Source organism: Gracilinanus agilis, chromosome 2, assembly GCF_016433145.1.
Source record: "Gracilinanus agilis isolate LMUSP501 chromosome 2, AgileGrace, whole genome shotgun sequence".
In the NCBI taxonomy this organism is placed as follows: Eukaryota; Metazoa; Chordata; class Mammalia; order Didelphimorphia; family Didelphidae; genus Gracilinanus; species Gracilinanus agilis.
The window spans coordinates 210,370,223-210,392,881 of record NC_058131.1 but is presented as its reverse complement, the minus strand read 5'-3'; the positions used below and the strand labels follow the sequence as shown (position 1 = coordinate 210,392,881).

The 22,659-nt window shown below is 34.9% G+C and overlaps 1 protein-coding gene across 1 annotated transcript in view; it reads left to right on the top strand.

Annotated features, from left to right (window-relative positions):
* The window catches only part of MBOAT2 (membrane bound O-acyltransferase domain containing 2), a 184,336-nt gene that overhangs the window by 153,354 nt on the left and 8,323 nt on the right, over positions 1 to 22,659 (top strand). The window contains exons 6-9 of the mRNA XM_044663619.1: positions 957 to 1,011; positions 9,022 to 9,205; positions 15,092 to 15,284; positions 19,929 to 20,032. Coding sequence (XP_044519554.1) covers positions 957 to 1,011; positions 9,022 to 9,205; positions 15,092 to 15,284; positions 19,929 to 20,032 — 536 coding nt within the window. The remainder of the gene's footprint in view (positions 1 to 956; positions 1,012 to 9,021; positions 9,206 to 15,091; positions 15,285 to 19,928; positions 20,033 to 22,659) is intronic.

Genomic DNA, 22,659 nt, shown 5'->3' with positions numbered 1-22,659 from the left:
CAAGTCATGGAACATTATGGTCTCCAAAGAGTTGTGAAAGAACACTCCAAGGCCTTGGAGAGGCAAATGATACATGTGAATACCCTGCAATCTATTGCCAATGAAAAAGTGGACAATAGAAATAGTATAAAGAATGTTATCAGAGATGTATTAGCAGAAAAGGAGATGACTTGCTCATGTCAAAGGAATGGCCAGTAGAAATCCAGTCTGATCCTTTGGTATCTAGAAAATGTTGAAATTTAGAGGCAGCTTCCTTTCCATTCGATTAACCCTCAGGGGAGGATTACAGGACAATGTCAAGAGTCACACAGGAAAAGAATGCAGGATGTTATATGGTCTGTATCACTGGAATGAGTTCCTACAGCAATGAGTTCACTAATCCATTGAAGTAAAAGTCACTCAACTTTTTCATGGTTATACAGCTTTTGTCACAGACTCTAATGACTCCACATAAAACAATCAAGTGAGCATATTTGGGGATTATTTATACTTATTAGTTAGTAATTTGTTCTTTTTAGAGACTAGTCACATTAGGGGCTTCAGTTCTCCATGATTATTAATTTCTTGTAAATCTGAGCTTACTAGGTTTTCCTATATACAAAGGAATGGTATTTCTAGGTCACTGGTGATAACTGTTCAAACATTTAGAGGGAAAAATGCTACAATAAATTTCACTGTAGAATTGGTATTTGTTTATGAAGAATAATAGTGTTCCTAAAGGATGTGGTATGACAAAATAGAAAATATTGGAAGAAATCCTAAACTCTGCCTCCATCTTGGATGCTGATAACGGATTCTGTGTACTTTGGGACAAATCATTTTGACTCTAAGCAACAGTTTACTTTTACATAAAATGACACACACCAAGTCCATAAAATTCCTTTCCAGTTCTAGGATCAGATGCTGTGTATCCTTTAAAAACATCATTTATGGATTAGTTTATTTTTGCTTTATAGGTATGTTTCGAAAAGAAGAAGAACTGACCCCATCACAGAGAGGTTTAGCTGTAAGGTATGTTCTTTATAGTACCTAATTCTTTGTCTCTTGGTTTTTTGTGTTCAACAGTCTTTCAAAGTTAATCATATTTTTAGAGTGTCATATTGATAAGACTCATCTCTTAATTGGCATGTTCATTATGTAGTGTGGGAGAGGAGAATGTCATAGGTATATTATATATGACAATTCAAAAAGAAGAAAAATGAATCCCCCTCATAAGCAAAAAATATATATTTCCTATTTTGATTCATTCAGCATTCAACTTACAAATATTAAATGTCTTTAGAACATTGTGCTGGATTCTGGATTTAGATAAAACATAGTTCCTGCCATCATGAATCTTACAGTGGGCAATATAATACCAAACCACATCATGATAATATGCAATATTAATTGTATTAACTCACTTGAGAATTGTAGAACCAACTGTGTTATGGGAGGTCTGAAGGAGAGGGAGATTACCAGTTCTCAGGGACAGAGATAGATATCTCATTGGGAAAGGGAAGAAAGCATTTGAGTTGGGTTTTATAAAATAAGTAGTAATTTAGTAGATGAAAAGAATATTTCTAGAAGGAACAATGTCAATAAAAGCATAGAGGCCAGGATGTGCTAGATATTTTGGGTAGAAGGATTGGAATGGAAAGAAAGCAAGGGAGTAATAGAAGATAAGGCAGGAAAAGTAGGAGGACATCAGATTGTGATGGGCCATTAATGCTCAGAAGAAGATTTTAACTTTAACATAGGCAAACAGGATCTCTCAGAGGTTTCTCAGCTATGGTGTGTGACAAACAGATCTATATGTCAAGGAAAGATGATTCTAGAAGTAGTTAAAAGATCAGCTGGACCTAAAGAGAGAATGGGAATGGAAGCTATTATAGTAGTCAAGACAATTGCTAAAGGACTTGTGTGATGTTGGTGGCAGTGGGAATAGAGAGGAGATGATAGAGGAGAGATTTGGAGGAAGAGAAATCAACAAGTGCTGCTAACTGATTGGATTCTAGAGGTAAAGGAAAACAAACCATATTTCAGACATAGAAAATAGGAAAATGGGTGACTTCACAGATAACTAGAGAAATTAGAGGAGGAACAGATTTAGAAAGAAAGATATAGATAGAATATACCTACACCCTCTAGACTACTGGAGATTTGGGCCTCAAGCTCAAAAGGGATGTCAGGACTGAAGAGAAGGTTGAAGCTCTTGGAGTGAAAGAAAATGCTGAGGGAGAGTGTAGAAATGAAGAGAAGAGGAGCAAGGATGGGCCTAGGGAAGAATGTGCCAGTAGAAAAAAAAGGGAATGAAGTGTCCCTAAGGCTGAGAAATGAGAGAATGCCCAGGAAGGGATGAAGCCAGGTGTGGAGAAAAAACATGAAATTTGGATTCGGGAATCCTGGGTTCAAATCCTTATTCCAGCACTTAATAGCCCTGTGACCATGAACAAATTACTTAAACTTTATCAACCTTATTTTTTAAATCTATAAAATGGACTAAAAATAAATTACCTATCTCACCAGGTCTACGGTGTGGGAAATTATTTTTAAATCTTAATATAGTATATATATATATGTGACTTATGGTGAGTAAAGAAGTGATCAACAGGGTCTGCTGTGGATAAGTACAACAGGATGAATGCTAAAAAAATTCATACTACATTTTGCTGTTAACTCATTGGTTATTGTTGAAAGGGTAGATTCAGAAGAGTGGTGGAGGCAAATGCTAAATTTCAAAAGTTTGAGGATAGAGTGGATTGTGAGGAAGTGGAGACAATCTGTGTAGCCCCTTATCTAGATATTTCATACTGAGCTGAAAAGAAAAGGTGGATTGGAATCAGAAGTCCAGCATTTATTTAAAAACCTACTATGTGCCAGGAACAAATTTAAGTGCTGAGGATATAAAGAAAGACAAAAAATAATTCCTCTTTGTAAGGTGCTCACAGTCTATGCTCATATGCACAGTCATGAAAATAGCTGGGTACAAACAAGATTACATATAGAATTAATTGGAGATAATCACAGAAAGAAGGCACAGCTAGAATTAAGGGGGATCAAAGGAGTATCTTCTTGTAGAAAGTAGGATTTTAGCAAAGAGATGAAGGATATCAGGCAAACCATGAGTGGAGAACCTTCCAGCCAGTGAAAATGCCCAGAGTCAAGGGATAGCATGTCTTGCTCAAGGAACAGCAAGGACCCCATGTCATGGATCACAGAGTATATAGAGGGGAGTAAGATAGGAGAAGATTGGGAAAATCCTCTCTGACCAAGATCAAAATATCACCACAAAACAAACACAGGAGTGGAAGAACTAATAAGGAGACAGAATGAAACAACTTTCAAGAAATGAAAAACCCCAAAAGTAGGCAGAAATCATCTGGGGAACTGGGGTGAAAGGAGAGCAGAGCCAGCAAGAGGCTACAACAAGGAGGGAAGAGCAAGCCACCTCACCCCACATCTACTGTCCCTTGAAATTTCAAACCTGTGGAGAAGTCTGAAGTCTCAGTCCAGGACAATCTGGGCTGAAAGGAGCTGATCCATGTGGGTCCAGCATGAAGCCAGGATTTCCAGTCTGGGCCTGGGATAAAGACATAGTACACAGTTTGGGGTGGCTGATAGTACTAGGTACTAATTACTGATCTTTCTGCCTAAAGCTCAAGGTGGAGCTCCAAGACAGGGCAATCAAGAGTGTGCCTGATTGGATCAAGTATACAGCAAGACCAAAAATTTGAGCCTAAGCCTGGGACCAAAATTTGATCAGCCCCTGACCTGATCAAAGTCAGAGTGAGACCAAAAGCTTACACCTAAACCTGAGACAAGTTCTTAAGCTATCAGCATCTCAAGGGTCAATTGAATCAGCATGGGGAGGAGGCTCCCAGAGCTCTTAGCACTCATATCTGGAAAATAAGCTGAGAATTATATCAAGGAAGGACTGAAGTTTAAGAGGGTACCCCAGCTTCCAGAAAACAGATCCTATGTATAATTATATAGGAAAAATTAGCAAATTTTTTACAAGTACCTAACTAAAGAATTTTCATGGAGACAAAGAGCAAGGTACAGAAATAGTGAAGTGAAAGCAAAGGAAACACACACACACACAAAGTCCAAAATAAAAATATGGATTGGTCATAAATTCTGGAAGAATGCAAAAAGGACTTCAAAAACCAATTAAGAGAGGTAGAGGAAAAGTGGGAATGAGAAATGAAAGTGGTGCAAGGAGAAATGGTCCAGTTGAAAAAAAGAACCAAAAATTGACAGAGGAAAATCAGGACTTAAAATCAGAATTGGCCATCCCAAAATTAATGATTTCATGACAAATCAAGAAACAATAAAGCAGAATCAAAGGAAGGAAGAAATGGAGGAAAATATGAAATATTTTATTGAATAAACAACGAACCTAGAAAATAGATCTAGGAGAGACAATTTGAGAATTATTGGACTACCGGAAAGCCATGATCAAGAAAAATCCTTGGACATCATATTATAAGAAATTATCAAAAAAAAAAAACTATCCAGAAATTATCGAACAAGAAAATAAAATTGAAATTGAAAGAATTCACAGATCACCTCCAGAAAGAAATCCTCAAATGACATCTTTGAGGAATATAATAACTAAATCCAAGAGCCACTGAGCTAAGGAGAAGACTGAAGAGGTGGTGGGGTCCTGGGAGAACTTTTTACACTGGAGGGGACCAAGTTATAAAAGGCTTTAAAAGTCAAGTAAAGGATTTTGTATTTGATATTGAAAGTAAAGGGAGCCACTAATGTTTATTGAATTGGAGGAAGGGTGAAATGGTCCCATATGTATACCTTAGGGAGATCTCTCTGACAGCCATGTGAAGGATGGACTGGAGTAGGGAGATACTTGCTTCAGGGCCACCAAACATTGGCAGGCAATTGGAGTCATCCCATCCTGAGGTAAGTGAGGCCTGGATCAGGCTTGTTGTAGGTCTGAGGGGTGATAGAAACGTAATCCAGAGATATTGGGAGAGAAGAATCTTGTCTGACCTTGGCAACCAACTGGATATGGGAGGGAGAAGCAGAGAAGAGCAGTGAGTGAGAGGGAGGAACTAAGAATGGTACTCGGGTTGTGAGCGTGCATGACTGGAAGAATGGTGGTATCCTTATGTTAAAATTTAGGAAGAGATCTCTGTAGACAGATGAAGATACACAAGGAAGAATGATTGTCTGTTCAAATTCCTGGAGGATATAGGTAGGAAGGGAAGAAGGAAAAAGATAAAAAGAATAAGTAAAGGCCATTAGTCTTAATAATTGAGGATTTCTCTAATTCTGTGCCTGCAAGCAATGAGAAGTATTTGGTGAAACCAATTAGTTTTAAGGAACAGAGGCAGTGCTGAGGAAGCCCATCACATGGCCTTAATCATCTCAGAAGGTGAAAGCTGGATCTTCCTGCTGAAATTATGGGAGTTAGGATACAGGCAAAGGCTAGACGATAAAAGGATGAAGCATTTGGTGTGAGCAGTGAAATAGGGTGAAGAGAAGGGTAGAAGAGAAATGTTTAGCAGTAGCCAGAATCCATTTAAGGTTAGGTAGAAAGTGTGGCATAGTGGATACATTGTTGGACCTGACTTCAGTTCCTGCTCACAGCCCTTCCTCACCCAGCGACTTGGTTATTGCTACTCTATGTCTTTGACTCTTGTCTTTCTCATCAGTGATCTTGGGTTGGTAGTAACTTCACTATCTACTGCACTGTGCTGTTTTTGGTAAAATAATGGATGAATGGATGCATACTTCAAAGGGTCATGTAAATATCCATTGTTATGGTTATTATTTTGGGGCCCGTAAATTTGGAGAGAATTATATCAGTTCCAGTTCATGCAGGATCAGAGAAATTGGATGGTGAAGTCTACCCAGAGAGAAGGATTCACAGGCTGAGAGTGATGGAAAGTTGGAAGATGAGGGGTTTTAGGGTGGGGACTAGAGAAGTATCAGGGACAGTGGCTAGGATGAAGGCAAGACTTAGAGCTCTGGATGTAGCCTGGGTGAAATGTTCCTATGCAGGTCCTGAGAGTAGTTGGAGAGCTGGCCTAGGAGCCAGCGTTCAGAACCTACCTCTGACAGACAGTGACCCTGGGCACCAAATTGTGCTCCAGGCAGTTCATGGAGAGGATACTAGTTTGCATTGGTAGAGGGAATTTCCTAACCCAAGAGTTCCCCAGATGAATGAAATCCCAAGTCCTGGGCCTATCTCCTACTAGGTCATGATAAGGAAAAAAAGTAAAGTTTAGTGGGAGCAATAGACAGATAAGAGGTTGTGGTCTGAGGGAAATCTCAGGATCTTAGAAATGATATATTTGTATGTTAGACATGGCTCCAGATCCTAGAAATGCATGGCACACTTCTGATAGACGAAGTACAAGATATGACAGTGCTGTGATTGAAGTAAGGTGGAGAAAGGAGGAGATAATTTTTGCAGAAGAAGTAGAGAAATTGTGAGGTCAGCTTGTTGGGAAGTTTTCAGTATGAGTATTAAGGTTCATGACAGTGATAACCAGGGTTGAGTGGGGAGAGGAAATCTATAAGCTGGTACTCATTTCTGTTAACCATGATATATTGCTATAAGCAGGTTTTAATAGAAATAATAAAGTGGATTGCTGTGGTTTTCTTTCTTATTGCCATATTAACAGTCAGAAAATTTCCAAAATTTGAACAATTATAAGTAATTTTCACAAATAGATAACTATTTTATTGATTTTTGACTACTGGCATATTTTATGATGGCTTCTGAAACAATACATTAGATATTTTGTCCTAGTAAATGAACTTTTGAGTCATTATTTCTGGATATTGCTTTAATATTATACTCTGTTAACAACTAATAGTGCATGTACCTCATTCTTACACAGGGAATGACTTAATCCTATAGCAGTTATCAGTTTTACATAATGAAAATAAGTTTCTAATTTTCTTTGTCATATAAAAATAGTTTCATTAAGAAATATCAGCGTTAATAGGAGATTGTTAGAAGAATGAATCACAGAGTATACATTAAGGGATAGCCAAATGACAGTTAAAAATTTTGATAAATATAATTTTATTTGGTCTACTAAATTATATATATATATGCAATAGCATTATAGGAGATTTGGAGAGGCAGAATTATATAGTATAAAAAGTGATGTAATTGGGAAATACCTAGCCTCAATTCTTGTCATTAACATCCCTGCTTTTGTTAGTTAAACTTCCATTCCCTTACCTATGAAATGGGGAATGTAGAACTTTCCCTTTAGGGTTATTGTCAGCATCAAAATGAGATCATGTATGTAAAGTACTTTGTGAATCATAGTTATCATCAGTATCATACTATTGAAATACATTTTTAGCTAATGTCAAGTTACCAAAAAGTTAAAGTGCTTAAAATAATTTATTTTAGTTAGTATTAATATTGAACCATAAATTATAGATCAATAAATTTAGCTTTTTTTTTAAAGTTTTAAAATCCTAATGTTTAGGATTTTAAATTTGACCATGGTAAAATCTAGTAAAAAACACTTTAATAACTGACTTTTGTTTTGGTTGTTGAAGTGATGATGAATATAGAACTTAGTTGTCAGAGTATGAGGAGTTCTATAATTAGGATTCAGATTATTTAGCAGGTTTATTGTAGCTCCCTTGTATCACTTTTTTATGGTTATCACAAAAAAAGTTCCTGATGTTTGAGCCAGGGGAAGATGGTGGCAGAGTAGGAGGTGGGCTATTAGAAGACAGAGAAGTGTAGAATACACTTTCAGAATTTCAAAGAAAGGACTAAAACTGCAAGTTAATAAATCCTAAAGCTGTTTGTTCTTAATGCCATGATTTTGAAGCCCCTAAAAGGAAGCTTATTTCAATCTAGTTTATCATTTTAAAAATGATTAAATTTTTTCCCATTATTTCCTTTAAACCTTATTGGGTGACAGTATGATTTAAATGGCAGTTTTTCAGTCTTGCTAAATGATTATATATTCATATGACATAGAAATTAAATATTTCAGTCCCATTTATTGGAAATGAAATGTATCTGCATTTTATAGGACTTCTTTGCTATTTTTTGGGGGGGGAAGATTTCAAATTAAGGAAATACATGTCCCAAGATCCTCCACTCAAATATCACTCCAGTGACATTTGATGGCATAGAGATGACTTTGAAGTTTCATGTGCAAGCCCTGACAAGTCTTTGTACACTGCAAGGGCTTTAAGGACAGACCCTATGATACTGTATTTAGGTTCTCTAAGAATCAGCCTAACAAAATTTGGATGGGTATATACTCTCATTGGCTTCCAAGTGATGAGATTTCTAGCCATATCTTTAAGGACCATCTAAATCATAGAAAGGTTATGGTTTGCATGAATAGAGAGAATATTCAATGCAATGAAATCACAAGTTTTTGAAATATGGAAGTATTCCAAGATAGTCCTTTTTATCATAGACAGCATATCATTTCCCAAAAGTCTGTTGCCCCTAATTGTAGAACTAGCCTAAAAGACAAAAATGTAAATTATTTTCATTTATTTATATTGATAATTTATCATTGTATTAGTTATAATTAATTATAATTATTATGTTATAAAATATGTGCAATATAATACTTGTATGATATAATATAATTATGGCAATTGTATTATAATTAATTAAAATTGGTCAGAATTGTTAACTTTTTTCCATATTAAGCAGCAGTCTGTTTGTACTCACAGTATTCTCATAGAATAATGAGCAGACCATGGAATAAATATTCCATATCTGCAAATAATTTACATAAATTTCCATATCGTTATATATAATCCATTTTAAGTCATGCTACTTAGTGGGAAATTTAAGAATGAATATTTCTACAGAGATTTATGATTCTAAAATTTTTCCTTTAACTTTGGTGCTCTCTGTGGTTACAGTTCTCATTAAGAAATTGAAACAAGAAGAACTCATTTATTTTAGAAATAGAAATAGGAAAAACAGCAATATGAGGAATGGATAGTCCTGTAGTAAACCTCTTAAAATATTATGCTACATCTTACAAGATGCTTGTCTTTGAATTCCAGACGCATGCCAAGTCTACTGGAGTATTTAAGTTACAACTGTAATTTCATGGGTATCCTGGCAGGCCCATTATGCTCTTACAAAGACTATATTACTTTCATTGAAGGCAGATCATATCAACTGACACAGACTGAAGCAAATGGAAAAGAAGAAAGACAATATGAAAGAACAGAGCCATCTCCAAATGTAAGATCTCTGAATTTTGTATCAGAACATCGCACGAAAAGTTTACTCTGAATTATTACTTATAGACATTAACATTTTCAAGTATGTTTGTGATTTATTTTATCTAAGCAAAAATGTTCTTTAAAATAATTTTGGATACTGAAATAGATAAATGTCCACACCTATGGTTTCATTAACAAAGGCAAGATTACTTTTTCCATAAATTATGTTCTAACTCAAGATGATAGTCGTTGCTCAAGGGTTCCTAGATTTAGAGTTGGAAGTAGCCTTTGAGATAATCTGGTATAACCTGCTCTTTTTATAAATGAGAAGATGGGCCTACAGAGCTTATGTGACTTATCCTAGTTCATACAAGTAGTAAATAACCTGATGAAAAATTATAAATAAAATCAAGAAAATAAAAAGATAATTCAAAGCATTTGTTTTTACTATGTCACTAGAGACTATATTCTTTATAGGAATACTTAATCACTGAAAATTCACTGTGAACTTTGAGATATCAGAACCATCTAAGGTCATCTCTCAAGTAATAACTTAAACTTCTTAAACAACGTAGTGGTTGTTTTATATTTTTACTGTAGAAATTTAGAATAGCTTAATACTCCTAAAATTATACTAATAAAAACACAGCAAATAACTCATCTATCTGGCTGTCACTTATAAGACAATCTTAACTAACCTAAACATGTCCAGAATTTTGAGAATAAGCTCCCCCAAGCCTTTAAGATACCAAAATAAATGTTACATAATTCACTAAAAATGTTAGAGCTCTGAAAGGGGCCTTAGAGATCATAGAGTCCTCCTCCCTTTATTTTGCAAAGAAATAGTTCTGAGCCTTAAGAAGTTAAAATTCCCATACTTGACCCATAGCAAACCTATTTGGGTTCCTCACTAAGTACATATTTACTGTTAAATTCAATTTTAACAAGTTTTTTGTCTCATTTTCCCTGCCCAGTAGAGGAAAGGCTAATGAAAGTTGTTGCGAGCTAGAGACCAGCAACAAGAAGTAATGAGAGACAAATTATAAAAAACAAAGGATAAAAGAACTCAGAAAGTTTAGTAATATGGGGCTATTCAATGTAGAGGCAAGTAACTAACTGTATGCCGTACTTATCTCAGGAGTCTCTGAAGGTGTCCCTTCATTCCATGTAACACAGCATAATGATTGAGGATCATGACAATGACATTGTCATGAAGACAGTTAAGATCTCTTTATCATTACTATGTTAAAAATGTCAGCGAGAAATGATAATTTTTAGAAAGATTTCCATCAACAAAGACTTGATGCTGAAAAAGATAACCTTCAATTATCTAGAAAGTTAATTCATATGAATTATCTCATTCCGTGAGCATGTTCAATAAATGTGTTCTTTAGTCTTACTTTATGATGAAGAAGAATCTGACAGTCTGAGGAAATAATGTGAACTTTTATTTCATTATTGGTTATAATCTTGATTACTGATTAAGGATAAAAACTTACCTTGAATATGCTAGTTGAGCTTTTTTCCCATTTAAAAATAATTTCAAATAGTGTTTAATTTGCTAAGGATCAAGATATTGTTATAAACTGACTTTTCCTTTATTTTATACTTTAATACATAAATATAATTTCATTTGGGTGAAAAAATAATGTTAGTGGCTTCCTTTGATAGAATGAATATAATTACTATATCTAATACTTCTCTTGGAGGTAACATGGCATAGAGCAGGGGTCGGCAATGTATGGCTCTTTCTGCAGGACCCATAAAGTCAATTTTTTTTCAGGCGCTGTTTCAGGAGCGTGCACTGTGAACACTGTACGGCTCTCATGAAATTACATTTTAAAAAATGTGGCGTTTATGACTCTCACAGCCAAAAAGTTTGCTGACCCCTGGCATAGGGGATAGAGAGTTTTTCTTAAAATCGAGGAGATCTGGGTTTGGGTCTTGCTTCTGACACATAGACTGGGTGTGTGACCCTGGGCAAGTCTCTTAACTTCTTTAAGCTCCCAGGTAACTCTTGAAGACTATGTATTATTTAGAATTTCTGGGGTTCTATTTAGAAGTATTAAGTCTCAACATATGTAGATATATGACAGACTTCCTGTGGACATGTGGGGGACTTTGAGACTACATTTTCTGTGATCCAATGGGTTTCCGGTTTTGGACTTGATGAAGTCAACAAATGTAGAGAGTGACTTAAATGGGGAGATGAGGCTTTAACTGCTCTCTTTCATAGGAAGCAGCAAAAGGGAATAGAAGGTATGGACTGGCAGACATTTTGAATAGATCTTAGCCAGGCATGTGGTCTTATATATTTTACCAACATGGCCATGGTAATTAAAATATTACTTTTCCTCATAATATCAACCTTTATCATTTTTAATCGTTACAACTAGAAGTTGTTAAGAAGTTGGCAATCTGCATTTATAGGGGGAATTCCTCATTGTCTGAAACAAAAAAACTGGTCCTGTCCAAAAAGCTTCATAGAAATTTAATTTTAACATAAATGAATGTGTTTTACTTTCTCTGACTCTATTGAATTAAACATTCCTGTCTGATATTTAGTGAGTTATCAGTTACTGGAAATGCCATTTCAAGACTAATTTTTTTTATCATGGCTACAACCTAAGGAAAAATTATTTTTTCTGCCTCTTCTTGATGAGGTATTGGTTTTTTTTAATGAATGAGATTTAGGGGGAAAGAATACATGTAATTACCAATTATCCATCTAATATATTATCCAAAATTCTAACAGAAGATAAGCTCTGTGAGGAGTTCCTTCCTTCCTTTTGATGTCAACCCCTAGCACATAATGGTAGTAGCTACTAAATAAATGCTTATTGGTTGACTTTTATTAATTGATGGGGTCCTTGGGTTTTCCCCTGTTTTTCTTGAGGAAAACTCAGTGGCATAGTTAATTTAATAGAAAGATTACTGAATTTAGAGTCAGAAGATTTGGGATTATAGCCCAGTTCTGCTACTTAACTTGTTTAACACTGGGAAAATCACATTACCTCACCTGAACTCAGTTTCCTCTTCTGTAAAATAAAGAAGTCAGTGATCTCTGTGCTCTCTTACTGCTCTAAATCCTATGATCCTCTGCGATCTATATATTATTAATTATAGTCAATTTTTGTGGACAAACGTGTATTTTGCAGAAAGCATTAAATTTCACTCAGAATCAGAAATAATATACAAATTAATTTGTTTAATTTGATTATTTAATTGTAGTATAAGAGAAATTAAATCTTTTTTTCCCTCTTTCCTCAATGTAGACTAACCATTTCTTGTTTTTTCATTATTTGTTTCCCTCCAAGACTTTTCTATCCTCATATTGTCCTAATCCAATCTTAGTAAACAGGAACAAAGAAAAAGTTGGCCATCTACCCAAATACACTTAACTTGAGATGTGATGAATGCACTGTGATGAATGGTCTGTTCTTTAATTAGTATCTTCAGTAGTTTTCCTAAACATTTACTTGCTATAACTCAAGGCAAACCCATTTTAAAGTAGGAAAAGCTTCAAAGAGGGAGTGAGATACCTGAATTCTAAATATAATTTTGCCACTAACTAGTTCCCAAACTGACCTTAGATAGAGAAATCTTCATCTTTGTGGGGTCCTCTATGGCTTCATCTGTATTAATGTGGGGTTTAAACTAGATAATCTTTAACATTGGCACTTTGTGGGAAATAGAGTCTTAATATATGAATCAGTATAGTATGTAGGAATTCCAAGGGAATAAGTAGGCTAGGATAAATGTTTTTGTAAACTGTTAGAGGTGGAGGAGACCTAGGAAAATTCCTTAATTCCAGGATCCAGTGAAGTTAATTAACTTACTCAGGATTACACAGAAACAACTGACATCAAATTTGATTATCAAAACTATATTTGAAGGGGGCGGCTGGGTAGCTCAGTGGATTGAGAGCCAGGCCTAGAGACGGGAGGTCCTAGTTCAAATCTGGCCTCAGACACTTCCCAGCTGTGTGACCCTGGGCAAGTCACTTGACCCCCATTGCCTACCCGTACCACTCTAATGCCTTGGAACCAATATCCAGTATTGACTCCAAGACAGAAGGTAAGGGTTTAAGGGGGAAAAAAAACCCTATATTTGAGACAGAAGTTAATGAATAATCTAGTTAGAAAGATATTCATTGTTCTTTTTTAAGTTGAGTCAATACAATAATGATGACTACACTACCAACATTAATTTACATATTTACTGACCTGTGAAACTGCCAATGGCTTAATTCATGGAACTAGAACCCCCCCCCCCCCCAAGCCACTAACATTTATTTGGAGGAACAAAAGTTATCCAATCTCAAAGGAAGTAAAGTAAATTAAAAAAGCAAGAATAAAGTGGGCATAACGTTACAGTAGTTCTGATGATGTTATGAAGCAGTGATCCTCAAACCATTTTGTACTGATTAGAGGAATAGACTGGAAATAATCAGCCAAATACAGTACTCAATTTTTTTTTAATAAACCCAAGACCACAACTATTAAAAGACCCTCTAATTGACTTGAAACTTGAAAATTGTCATGAAACTTGTAGAACATTTTTGCAGAAATTAGCTTTAGGCCAGCATCTTCATTATAGGAAAATCAGTTCCAAATATATGTGCTATCCAAATAGAAAAAGGTCACAAAACAACAACAACAACAACAAAAACAACAAAAAAAATAGATGATGTACCTTTTTAAACTTGTAGCTAGGAGAAATTTTTTTGTATCAATCGTTTTAGCTAGAAGAAGATAAATAAATGATCAAATGGAGAAAAAATTCTTTACATCAAATATTTCTCATAGGTATCTGGTAGGCAAGATATATAGAGTATTAACACACATATTCAAGAAGAAGAGTAATTCCACAAAGGATAAGTGGTCAGAACACCAAGTTTTCTAAAGAATTAACACAATTAACAATGACAAATAAGATTGTTTTGAAAAACTAATAATAGAAGTTGTAAATTTTTTCAAATGGGATACTCCCCATTAAATGGTAATGATGTTTTAATAAATGAAAATGGTGTTGAAGGAGCTATGAGAAGATAGGAATACTCATAGATAAATGTCACTGGAGCTGTGAATTGGCCCCACTATTATGAAAAACGGTTTTGAATATTTTTTAAAGTCACTGAAATGTTTCATACCCACTGACCTAGTGATTCCACTACCAGGGGAACATAACACACAGCGACTACAGTTATATAAACAGAGAGATCACCAAAAGACAGCGAATGCTGTAAATGAATGGTAATGCCAACCTCTTTCCTTAAAAAAAATGATAATGAAATATACTTCCCTAGACAGAGAACTGGAAAGGAAATGATCTTTTGAAGCCTCAAAATGACATTCTAAATCTAAACTATACATTAAAAAAAAACATAAAAGAAACTGTACCATTAGATTTAATGTATATCTTAGTTTAAATGCATTGTTTTTGTTACAAGGGAGAATGGATGGGATAGGGTTAAGGGGAAATAACTGGTGTCAAAGCAAAAGGCATCAACAAAATATTTGTAAAAGTGGCCTTTTTTTACAGGACCAATTCCTATTGGAAAGGGAGAGGAGATATAACAAAAAGAGAACTTTTTAAAAGTACTTTCAAGAAAGTCACAGAAATAACTCCTGAAGAGTGTTTTGGAGAAGGAATTTGGTTTCTGGGAAGTCAGTCTAAGCCTTGTCCCCATGTACTAATTAATTATATGTGTGTGAAAAACTAAGGTTCTTCCCCCCACCCTCCCTTTTATGTGCCATTTATTGATTCTCTATAGTTCCAGCATCTCTCTATGTTGGTAACAAACTAATCCCTGTTTATATACTTTTTAGAAGGATTTTATATTCTTCCTATTCTAAGGAGTTGATATAACTCACTAAATCCTTTCTTGCTTTGTGCCCTTCAGATTGCAGTAATGCAGAAGCTCTTAGTTTGTGGGCTTTCCTTATTATTTCACTTGACTGTCTCCAAAACATTACCTGTAGAATACAACATCGATGATCATTTTCAAGCTACAGCTTCACTACCAACAAAGGTTATTTACTTATATATCTCCATTATGGCTGCCAGACCTAAGTATTATTTTGCATGGACTTTAGGTAAGTAACATTTAAAACTACTTAGGCCAATATATTTTTGTGGTTAAGAGTGCCATCTTAAGGAAGATGATTGTTTTTTTTTTTTAAGTTAAAATCAGAGGGATTATAAGTTTGTTGTAGTTTTAAAAATGAGTTCTCCCACTTATTTTGAGTTGATTTCAGAGCCTGATAGCAACTTAAAAAAAAAACAAAAAAACGAAACACTCTTCCTCAGGTTTCCAGGCATAACATGATTTCATTTGAGTTTGGATTTGTGGTAAATATGTAATATGGTAAAATAAATTTGGACATTGATATTTAAGCCTATTTCTTCTGACTAACTTATTAAACTGAAGCTACTACAATTTAGTATTTTAATACTCAGTTTGGTTGACCACACAAGTTGCCGAATTGTTTAGCATAACTTTCCCCTGAATTATTTATTTATTTAGAGTTAAGTATATTTATTTACTTATTTAATTTAGAATATTTTTCCATGGTTCCATGATTCATGTTCTTTCCCTCTCCTCTTCCCAGTCCCTTCCCGTAGCCAACGAGGAATTTCACTGGGTTTTACATGTGTCATTGATCAAAGCCTATTTCCATATTATTAATATTTGCACTAGGGTGATGGTTTAGCAATGATTCCCAAAGTGGGCGCCACTGCCCCCTGGTGGGTGCTGCAGCGATCCAGGGGAGTGGTGATGGACACAAGTACATTTATCTTTCCTATTAATTGCTACTAAAATTTAAAAAAAATTTCCAGGGGGCCAAGTAATATTTTTTCTGGAAAGGGGGCAGTAGGCCAAAAAAGTTTGGGAACCACTGGTTTAGTGTATATATCCCCAATCATATCCCCATCAAACCATGGGATCATTTCCCTTGATTTAGTACCAAAAAAATTCTCAATTTTGAAATTAAGCAAAAATTTTTGTGATCAAATGCATGTGCACCATGCATTCATTTTCTCCTTTCTTTATTGTATTCTAGTGACTTTTCCCAAAAATTTAAGGTGAGGTTAAAATTTAAGATTTTAAGAGCCACTAGGTGACTTAATAAATAAAACTGTATTTTTTTCTTAAGTACGTCTGGTTTCTTTCCTTGAGACCATTGTGATCCTTCACAAGTCACTTGTCCTCTTTGGATCTCAGTTTGCTCATATACAGAATTGAAAGTTTGGATTGATTAGATGACCTTTAAAGTCCTTTCAAGCTCTTGCATGTATCAACCTCATTTTTTCATGTGCCATTTATTTCTTTATATTTAAGATTGTTCTTTATTCAAGATGTTGTTATCCTCCTATTTTAATAAATGCCTAATTATTAAAAAATGCAATATATTTGCCAGTTGTTTAAATCACTATTCCATCCAGGACATAAGGGTTATTTGTGCACTACTATATTGACTGACCATACTTTAGCCAGTTAACTTTATTATTTAATAAACTTAATGACTGATGCAGCTAGATGATATAGTGGATATTAAAGGATCTAGAGTCAAGAGGACCTTATCTCAATTCTGGCCTAAGATATTTACTAGCTATGTAATCCTGGGTGAGTCACTTAACAACTTTTCCTGCCTCAGTTTCCTTGTTTGTAAAATGCAGATGATAATAATAGGTTCTTCTTCCCAGTGCTATTGTGACAATCAAATGAGATGATATTTGCAAAGCACTTTGTAAACCTATATATATATATATATAGAGAGAGAGAGAGAGAGAGAGATTTTTATGATTTATATAAGATATAAATCCTAGTTATTATTATTTATTGCAAATTGGCTTATTTATCAACTATTCTTTAAAATTTGGTAGGAAATGAAATGATGAGTGCCATTCTTCTTTCACTTGACATCTTTTCCATAAAGAGAAGTGATACTAAAGGGAATGTTACATTATAGAAAAGACCTATTCCTTTTGTAATTTCCAAATGAAGTTCTCCTTGCAATAGTTTTGTCTTAGATCACAGGATATAAGAAACTGGCTCTCTGTTTGCTGTAAATTCAGAGGGCAAGATTTTTTTTTTTTTTATCTTTGCGTAACCTAATATTTAGACTGATTTCCCTATAGGTAGGGAAAGATTCTGGGACCAAGCAGCATGAACTTTTGGGAAATGTAGTTCAGAACAATGTGAGTTCCTCTGCCATTCCACTTTGAAAGCTCTGATAAGCTGAAGTGGAGAAACTCACACTCTTTCAAACCAAGGTTTCCAAAAGTCCATGCCTCCAGAACCTTTCCTTGAGAGCAATCTTTTCCAATATCAAGTTCATTAATATCTTTAGAGAAAGTGTCATTAGCCTCACACAGGATTGGTCCTTAGTAAATCCTGGTTGGATAAATAATTCAATATTTTAACCCAATAGAGGGCTAAGGTTATTTATAAACCATTTTAGATTTGCTTTTAGTAGCCAGGCTTTTCTTAGTCTGAGAAATAAGTATATGATTTAGCTTTAGAGGTCATCTTTTTCCATTTTTCTTAACAAACCCATGAATCTTTTAATTTTTATAAATTTATAGATTAAAATACTTTGTTGTCTCATATGGGTTTTACAGTATTTTTAAAGTTTTTTTTTATTCTTGTAGAATTTCATGTTATTAGCATAGTTTTCACCAGCAGTGGTACTTAAAAATATCTAAAATCTGGCCTGTTATCAAAATTAAATTCTGATTTTGATTTAGTAGTGAGCATTTTCCTACATTCTATAATGCTACTAAGGCTTCTATAAGAATTGTGGCCCATTTCTCAGAACACAGAATTTTTAAGGAGATATGCAATTTGTAAGTTATATGATAATGTTCCATGTGCCTAGCCTCTTAATATTTTCAAATCTATCAGTATCAATAATGCTGTTAAACTTCTAGAACTGCTTAGAACTTCAGTTAATCTTCATGAAGAACTTGGAATTCTGAATGAATGTCTTTGTAGTTGTATAAAATGAGTTTATTTCATCAGTATTTTCTTAATTATTATAGGACTAATGATAAAAAAAATTTCAGAATGGTTAAAAACTCACTTTCAATTCTGTGGCCTTTGGGAATTGAAGAATAAATAAAAATTATTTTCAAAAAATTGGTTTTTCCACTTTTTTCCTCAAGAAAAACAAGTAAGATTTTAAAAAGTAACAGTGATTGGAAATGCAGCTGCAATTAATGCATACATAAAACACTATAGATTTACAGCTTGAAGTGAACTACTTTAACTAGTCTAATCTTTTATGGGTGAGGAAACTAAAGCCCAGAACGCTTTTAGTGTTGTTGTTACCAAGTTTCACTGTAGCTGCTTTATGGGCTCATAGATTTATATCTGGAAGGGACCTCAAACATCAATTGCCATTATTTTGCAGATGAGGAAACTGAGGCCTCAAGAAGTTATGGGTGTTGCCCAAGGCCAAGTAGTGGAGATGGGATTTGGATCAAGGCCCTCTGTTTGTAAATTCAGTTGCTCTTTAAGCAATATTGGCTTCCCCATCTTAATTATGGTACAAGTAACAACCAGTTTTTATATTGTGCTCCCTCAGTTAGTTGAAAAGTTCCAGTTATTCATCGTAGGAGAGATGTGAACTTGAGCAAGGAAAATATTGCATTAAAACAGTGACTAACCACTGTTTTACCTTTAATTGTTTTATTTAAGGTTTTTATTTTATCTTTACTCAGTGAGCGTATTATTGCCTAAGCTTACTTTACTCCTAACTTTTTACTAACTATAGGATCATATACAAAATGAAGGGATTTAATGTAGAAAGCCTCTAAGGCTCCTCCATCTCTAAATCTATGATCCTATGACCCATGTTCAAATCCTTCTTCTGCCATTTACCATGACCTTGGGAAAGTCATTTAACATCTCTAGGACATGGATTCTGCAAAATGAAGGGGTTGTTCTAGACTACTTATAAGATTCCTCCCACCTCTCTGTCTGCCTCTATCTCTCTCTTCCTGTCTGTCTGTCTGTCTGTCTTTGAATCCCAGAGGCAAGGTGATTTACCCAAGATTATACAGGTAATATAGGAGCAAATTATTATGGAATATGTCAAAATGTTATATAGACAGTACTGAAAAAATATATATATATACATATTCCATTATTTTGTTACTATTTAATGAATCTTAGTTTAGAGTCATATTAGACTCTATACTAGACATATATTAGACAAATTAGACAAAAAAGACATGTATATTAGGCAAAGAGTTGAGTGATCCACATTCTATCAGTTGTTTTCTCTTGAATGACCTGCTGAAAAATGGACTTTTTGAGGTAGTAGTATTCTCTGTTGCTTATCAAATAAATTCATCAAGTAAATACATAAAACTAAAATTAGTTTAAAAAGATTGTATAAGAAAAATACTGAGCACAGTTCATGCCTGAACTAGGTTGTCTGAAGAATGATAAAGGGCAAAAATAAAAGGAATTATATTCTGACACCACTTATTTATATTTTCTTTTTTCTAAAAAACATTTTGAATGAACTCTATTTCCAAGGACATGTTCTACCAACATGCTACTTCAACAATAAAATGTTAGATTTATATTGAAATAACACTAGGATATCTTAGACTATGTGTATTTGTGTGTAAAAATGCCATTTAAAAGAATGATATACAATGGTAAAGCCTCCTTATATATCTGCTTATAATGGTAACTATTTTTCCTTGATTCTTTTTCATTATAGCTGATGCTATTAATAATGCAGCTGGATTTGGTTTTAAAGGCTATGATAAAAATGGAAAAGAATGTTGGGATTTAATTTCCAATTTGAGAATCCAGCAAATAGAGGTAGGTGAATGATTTATTAAGTGGACTGTTGTAAAGTATTTAATATAACCAGTCTTATTACTCAAAGTCTGATATCCCAAGTGTGGAATAGATATTTCTAATAACATTTTTTTTAAGCTTTATGGTTTGCAAATTATTGATAAAATTCAGTACTGAAATCTACAAATTCATTCTCTAGGGGGAGAAAGGACACATTAATTCATTTTCACAGACATTGTTTATCATCATGTCACTTTAATAGTAAAATGTAAGAAAACTATAACAAAATAAAACTAGACTCTGTGTTGTGTTAAAGTGTTAAGTAAGAAATTTGGCTTCCTTAGTTTACATTTGAGAAAAAAAAGACTCAGATGTGAAATGACTTGCCCAAGATCAAACAAGTACAGAGATAGACTTATGTCCATCTACTCTCCATCCAATGTTCTTTCCATTGTATCATACTTTATCTACACTCTCCTTTATCCTTGAATCTGCTTCTCACTTGTTTTTCCTCTGCTCGAATTTTGCCAGACCCCAAACATGGCTTACTTGCATCATCTCCCTCTGGGTTTCTGCTCATATATTGCTTAATGTATAAGATGTTGTGCTGACTTGGTCAGTTACAGAATTATGATATTAATCTCACCTGGGCTCTTCAGGTTTCCCAGAATCCCTTTTATTCTTTTCCAGTTTGCTATCATCTTCCCCACAACAGCTATTCCAAACCTCCTCTTTCTTCAGGCATGCCTCTCCTTTGCTGTTGGAAGAGCAGATAGCAGAGTTCAGTAGATAGGAAGGATCCCACAGACTGAAGTTCTACAAAAGAAAACAGCCCAGGAAGCCTGGGATGACAGGGACTGCCTTTTGTGTTTCTCAACCCTGACTTAGCACAGTGCTTTGCATATATTAGCTACCAGAGGCATATTGGCAGATTGACTACCTGACCATAGAGAGAAGTCCAGGAAGACAGAATGAGGGGAATTGAAATTGCACAGAGGACACAATACCCTACTAAGATTTTTAAATGAATGAATTTTTAATTTTAATTTTAATGAATTTTTAAAAGAATGGAAACAAGGAGATATCACAGTCAGTGCAAAAGAAAGGAGTCAACTTTGAGTTTGATGTCAGGATAAACTTGGTAAAAATTAGAGCTATCCTAAGGAGAATGGTCAAATATGGGATTGTCTGGATTGATGGGAGGTTTGCAGACAAAATGGTGAGTGACAAGTTATTGGACCCAGGGCAGTGGAGATTATTTGTAAGCTCTGGATTGAATTTCAGGCTGCTCTAATATTAAATTTTCTATATCTATTGGCTCCTTCACTGCTGCCTTTCAGTGATAGCAAAAGTATCCCTTAAGAACAAAAAGGAAGGGCTTCACTGTGAAAGCTGAGAAGGAAAAGGATCTGAAAGAACAGTGGTGAATCCTGTCTTGTGCCAGTCAGGCAACAGGCATTTATTAAGCATATGTCTTGGGTACATACAAAGAAAAAGGTAATAGAGAGCCACTGGAAATTGTTGAATGGGTACATGACAAAGTCAGACCTATATTTCAGGAAGATCAGTTTGGCCTCTGAGGGGAGGATGGACTGGAAGGGGAGAGATTTGGGGCTGTTGGAATATTCTAGACATAAGGTAATGAGGACCTGCATCAGCGTGGTGGCAGTATTAGAGGAGAGAAGAGTGTTGCATACAGGAGATATTATGAAGGTAGAAATGACAGTACTTAAGCTTGACTGGATATGGGATATGAAAGAGAGTGAGACATGGAGGATGACACCTGGATGTGAGCCTGAATGATGGGGAGGGTGGTGAACCTTGACAGTAACAGAAAAATTGGAGAGAGGAGTGGTTTTGAGGAGGAAGATTTTTGAGTGCAGCTCTTAGAGACATTGAGTTCAATATGTCTATAGGACATCCAGTTAAAGATGTCAGAAAGGCATTTGGAAATTGGGACTGGAGGCTGGATAAGTAGACCTGAGAGTTAGAGAGAGAACTGAATTCTTGGGAAGTTTTGAGATTACCAGGTGAAATAGTGTAGAGGGAAAAGACAAAAAGATCCAGTATAGAATCTTTTGGGGAGCCCTCTCTATTAGGAAACATGATATGAATGAAGATTCAGCAAAGGAGGCAGGATGGGCCAGATAAGTAGGAGGAGAACCAAGAGAAAGTAGGATCATGAAAATTTAAAGAAAAGAGAGAATTAAGGAAAGGCGAGGATTGGGGCAAAGGTTGCAGAGATGAAGAAGACTATTAAATTTGAAAGTTAAGGCAAACTTTAGAGATAGCATTTTCAGTTGGATAAAACTAGCCTTCAGAGAGTTGTAAGAAGCAAGAAATCTGTGGTACTTGTTATAGACAGCTTTTTCAAGGAGATTAGCCACAAAAGGAAGGAGAGATAAAAAAAAAATGAGAGCTAGAGAAGACATAGAGATCAAGTGAAGACATTTAAGAATGAAGGAGAAATAGGCATGTTTGTAATAACTAGGGAAGCCCCCAGTAGTCAGGGAGTAACTGAATATTAATGAGATAGTAGAAATGTTGGAGAGGATAATCTTTTTCAAAAGATGGGATAAAAACTGGAGCACTTGTCCATGTAAAGGGGTTTGCTTTGGCAAGGAGAAAGTCCTGAGATCTCATTGTGT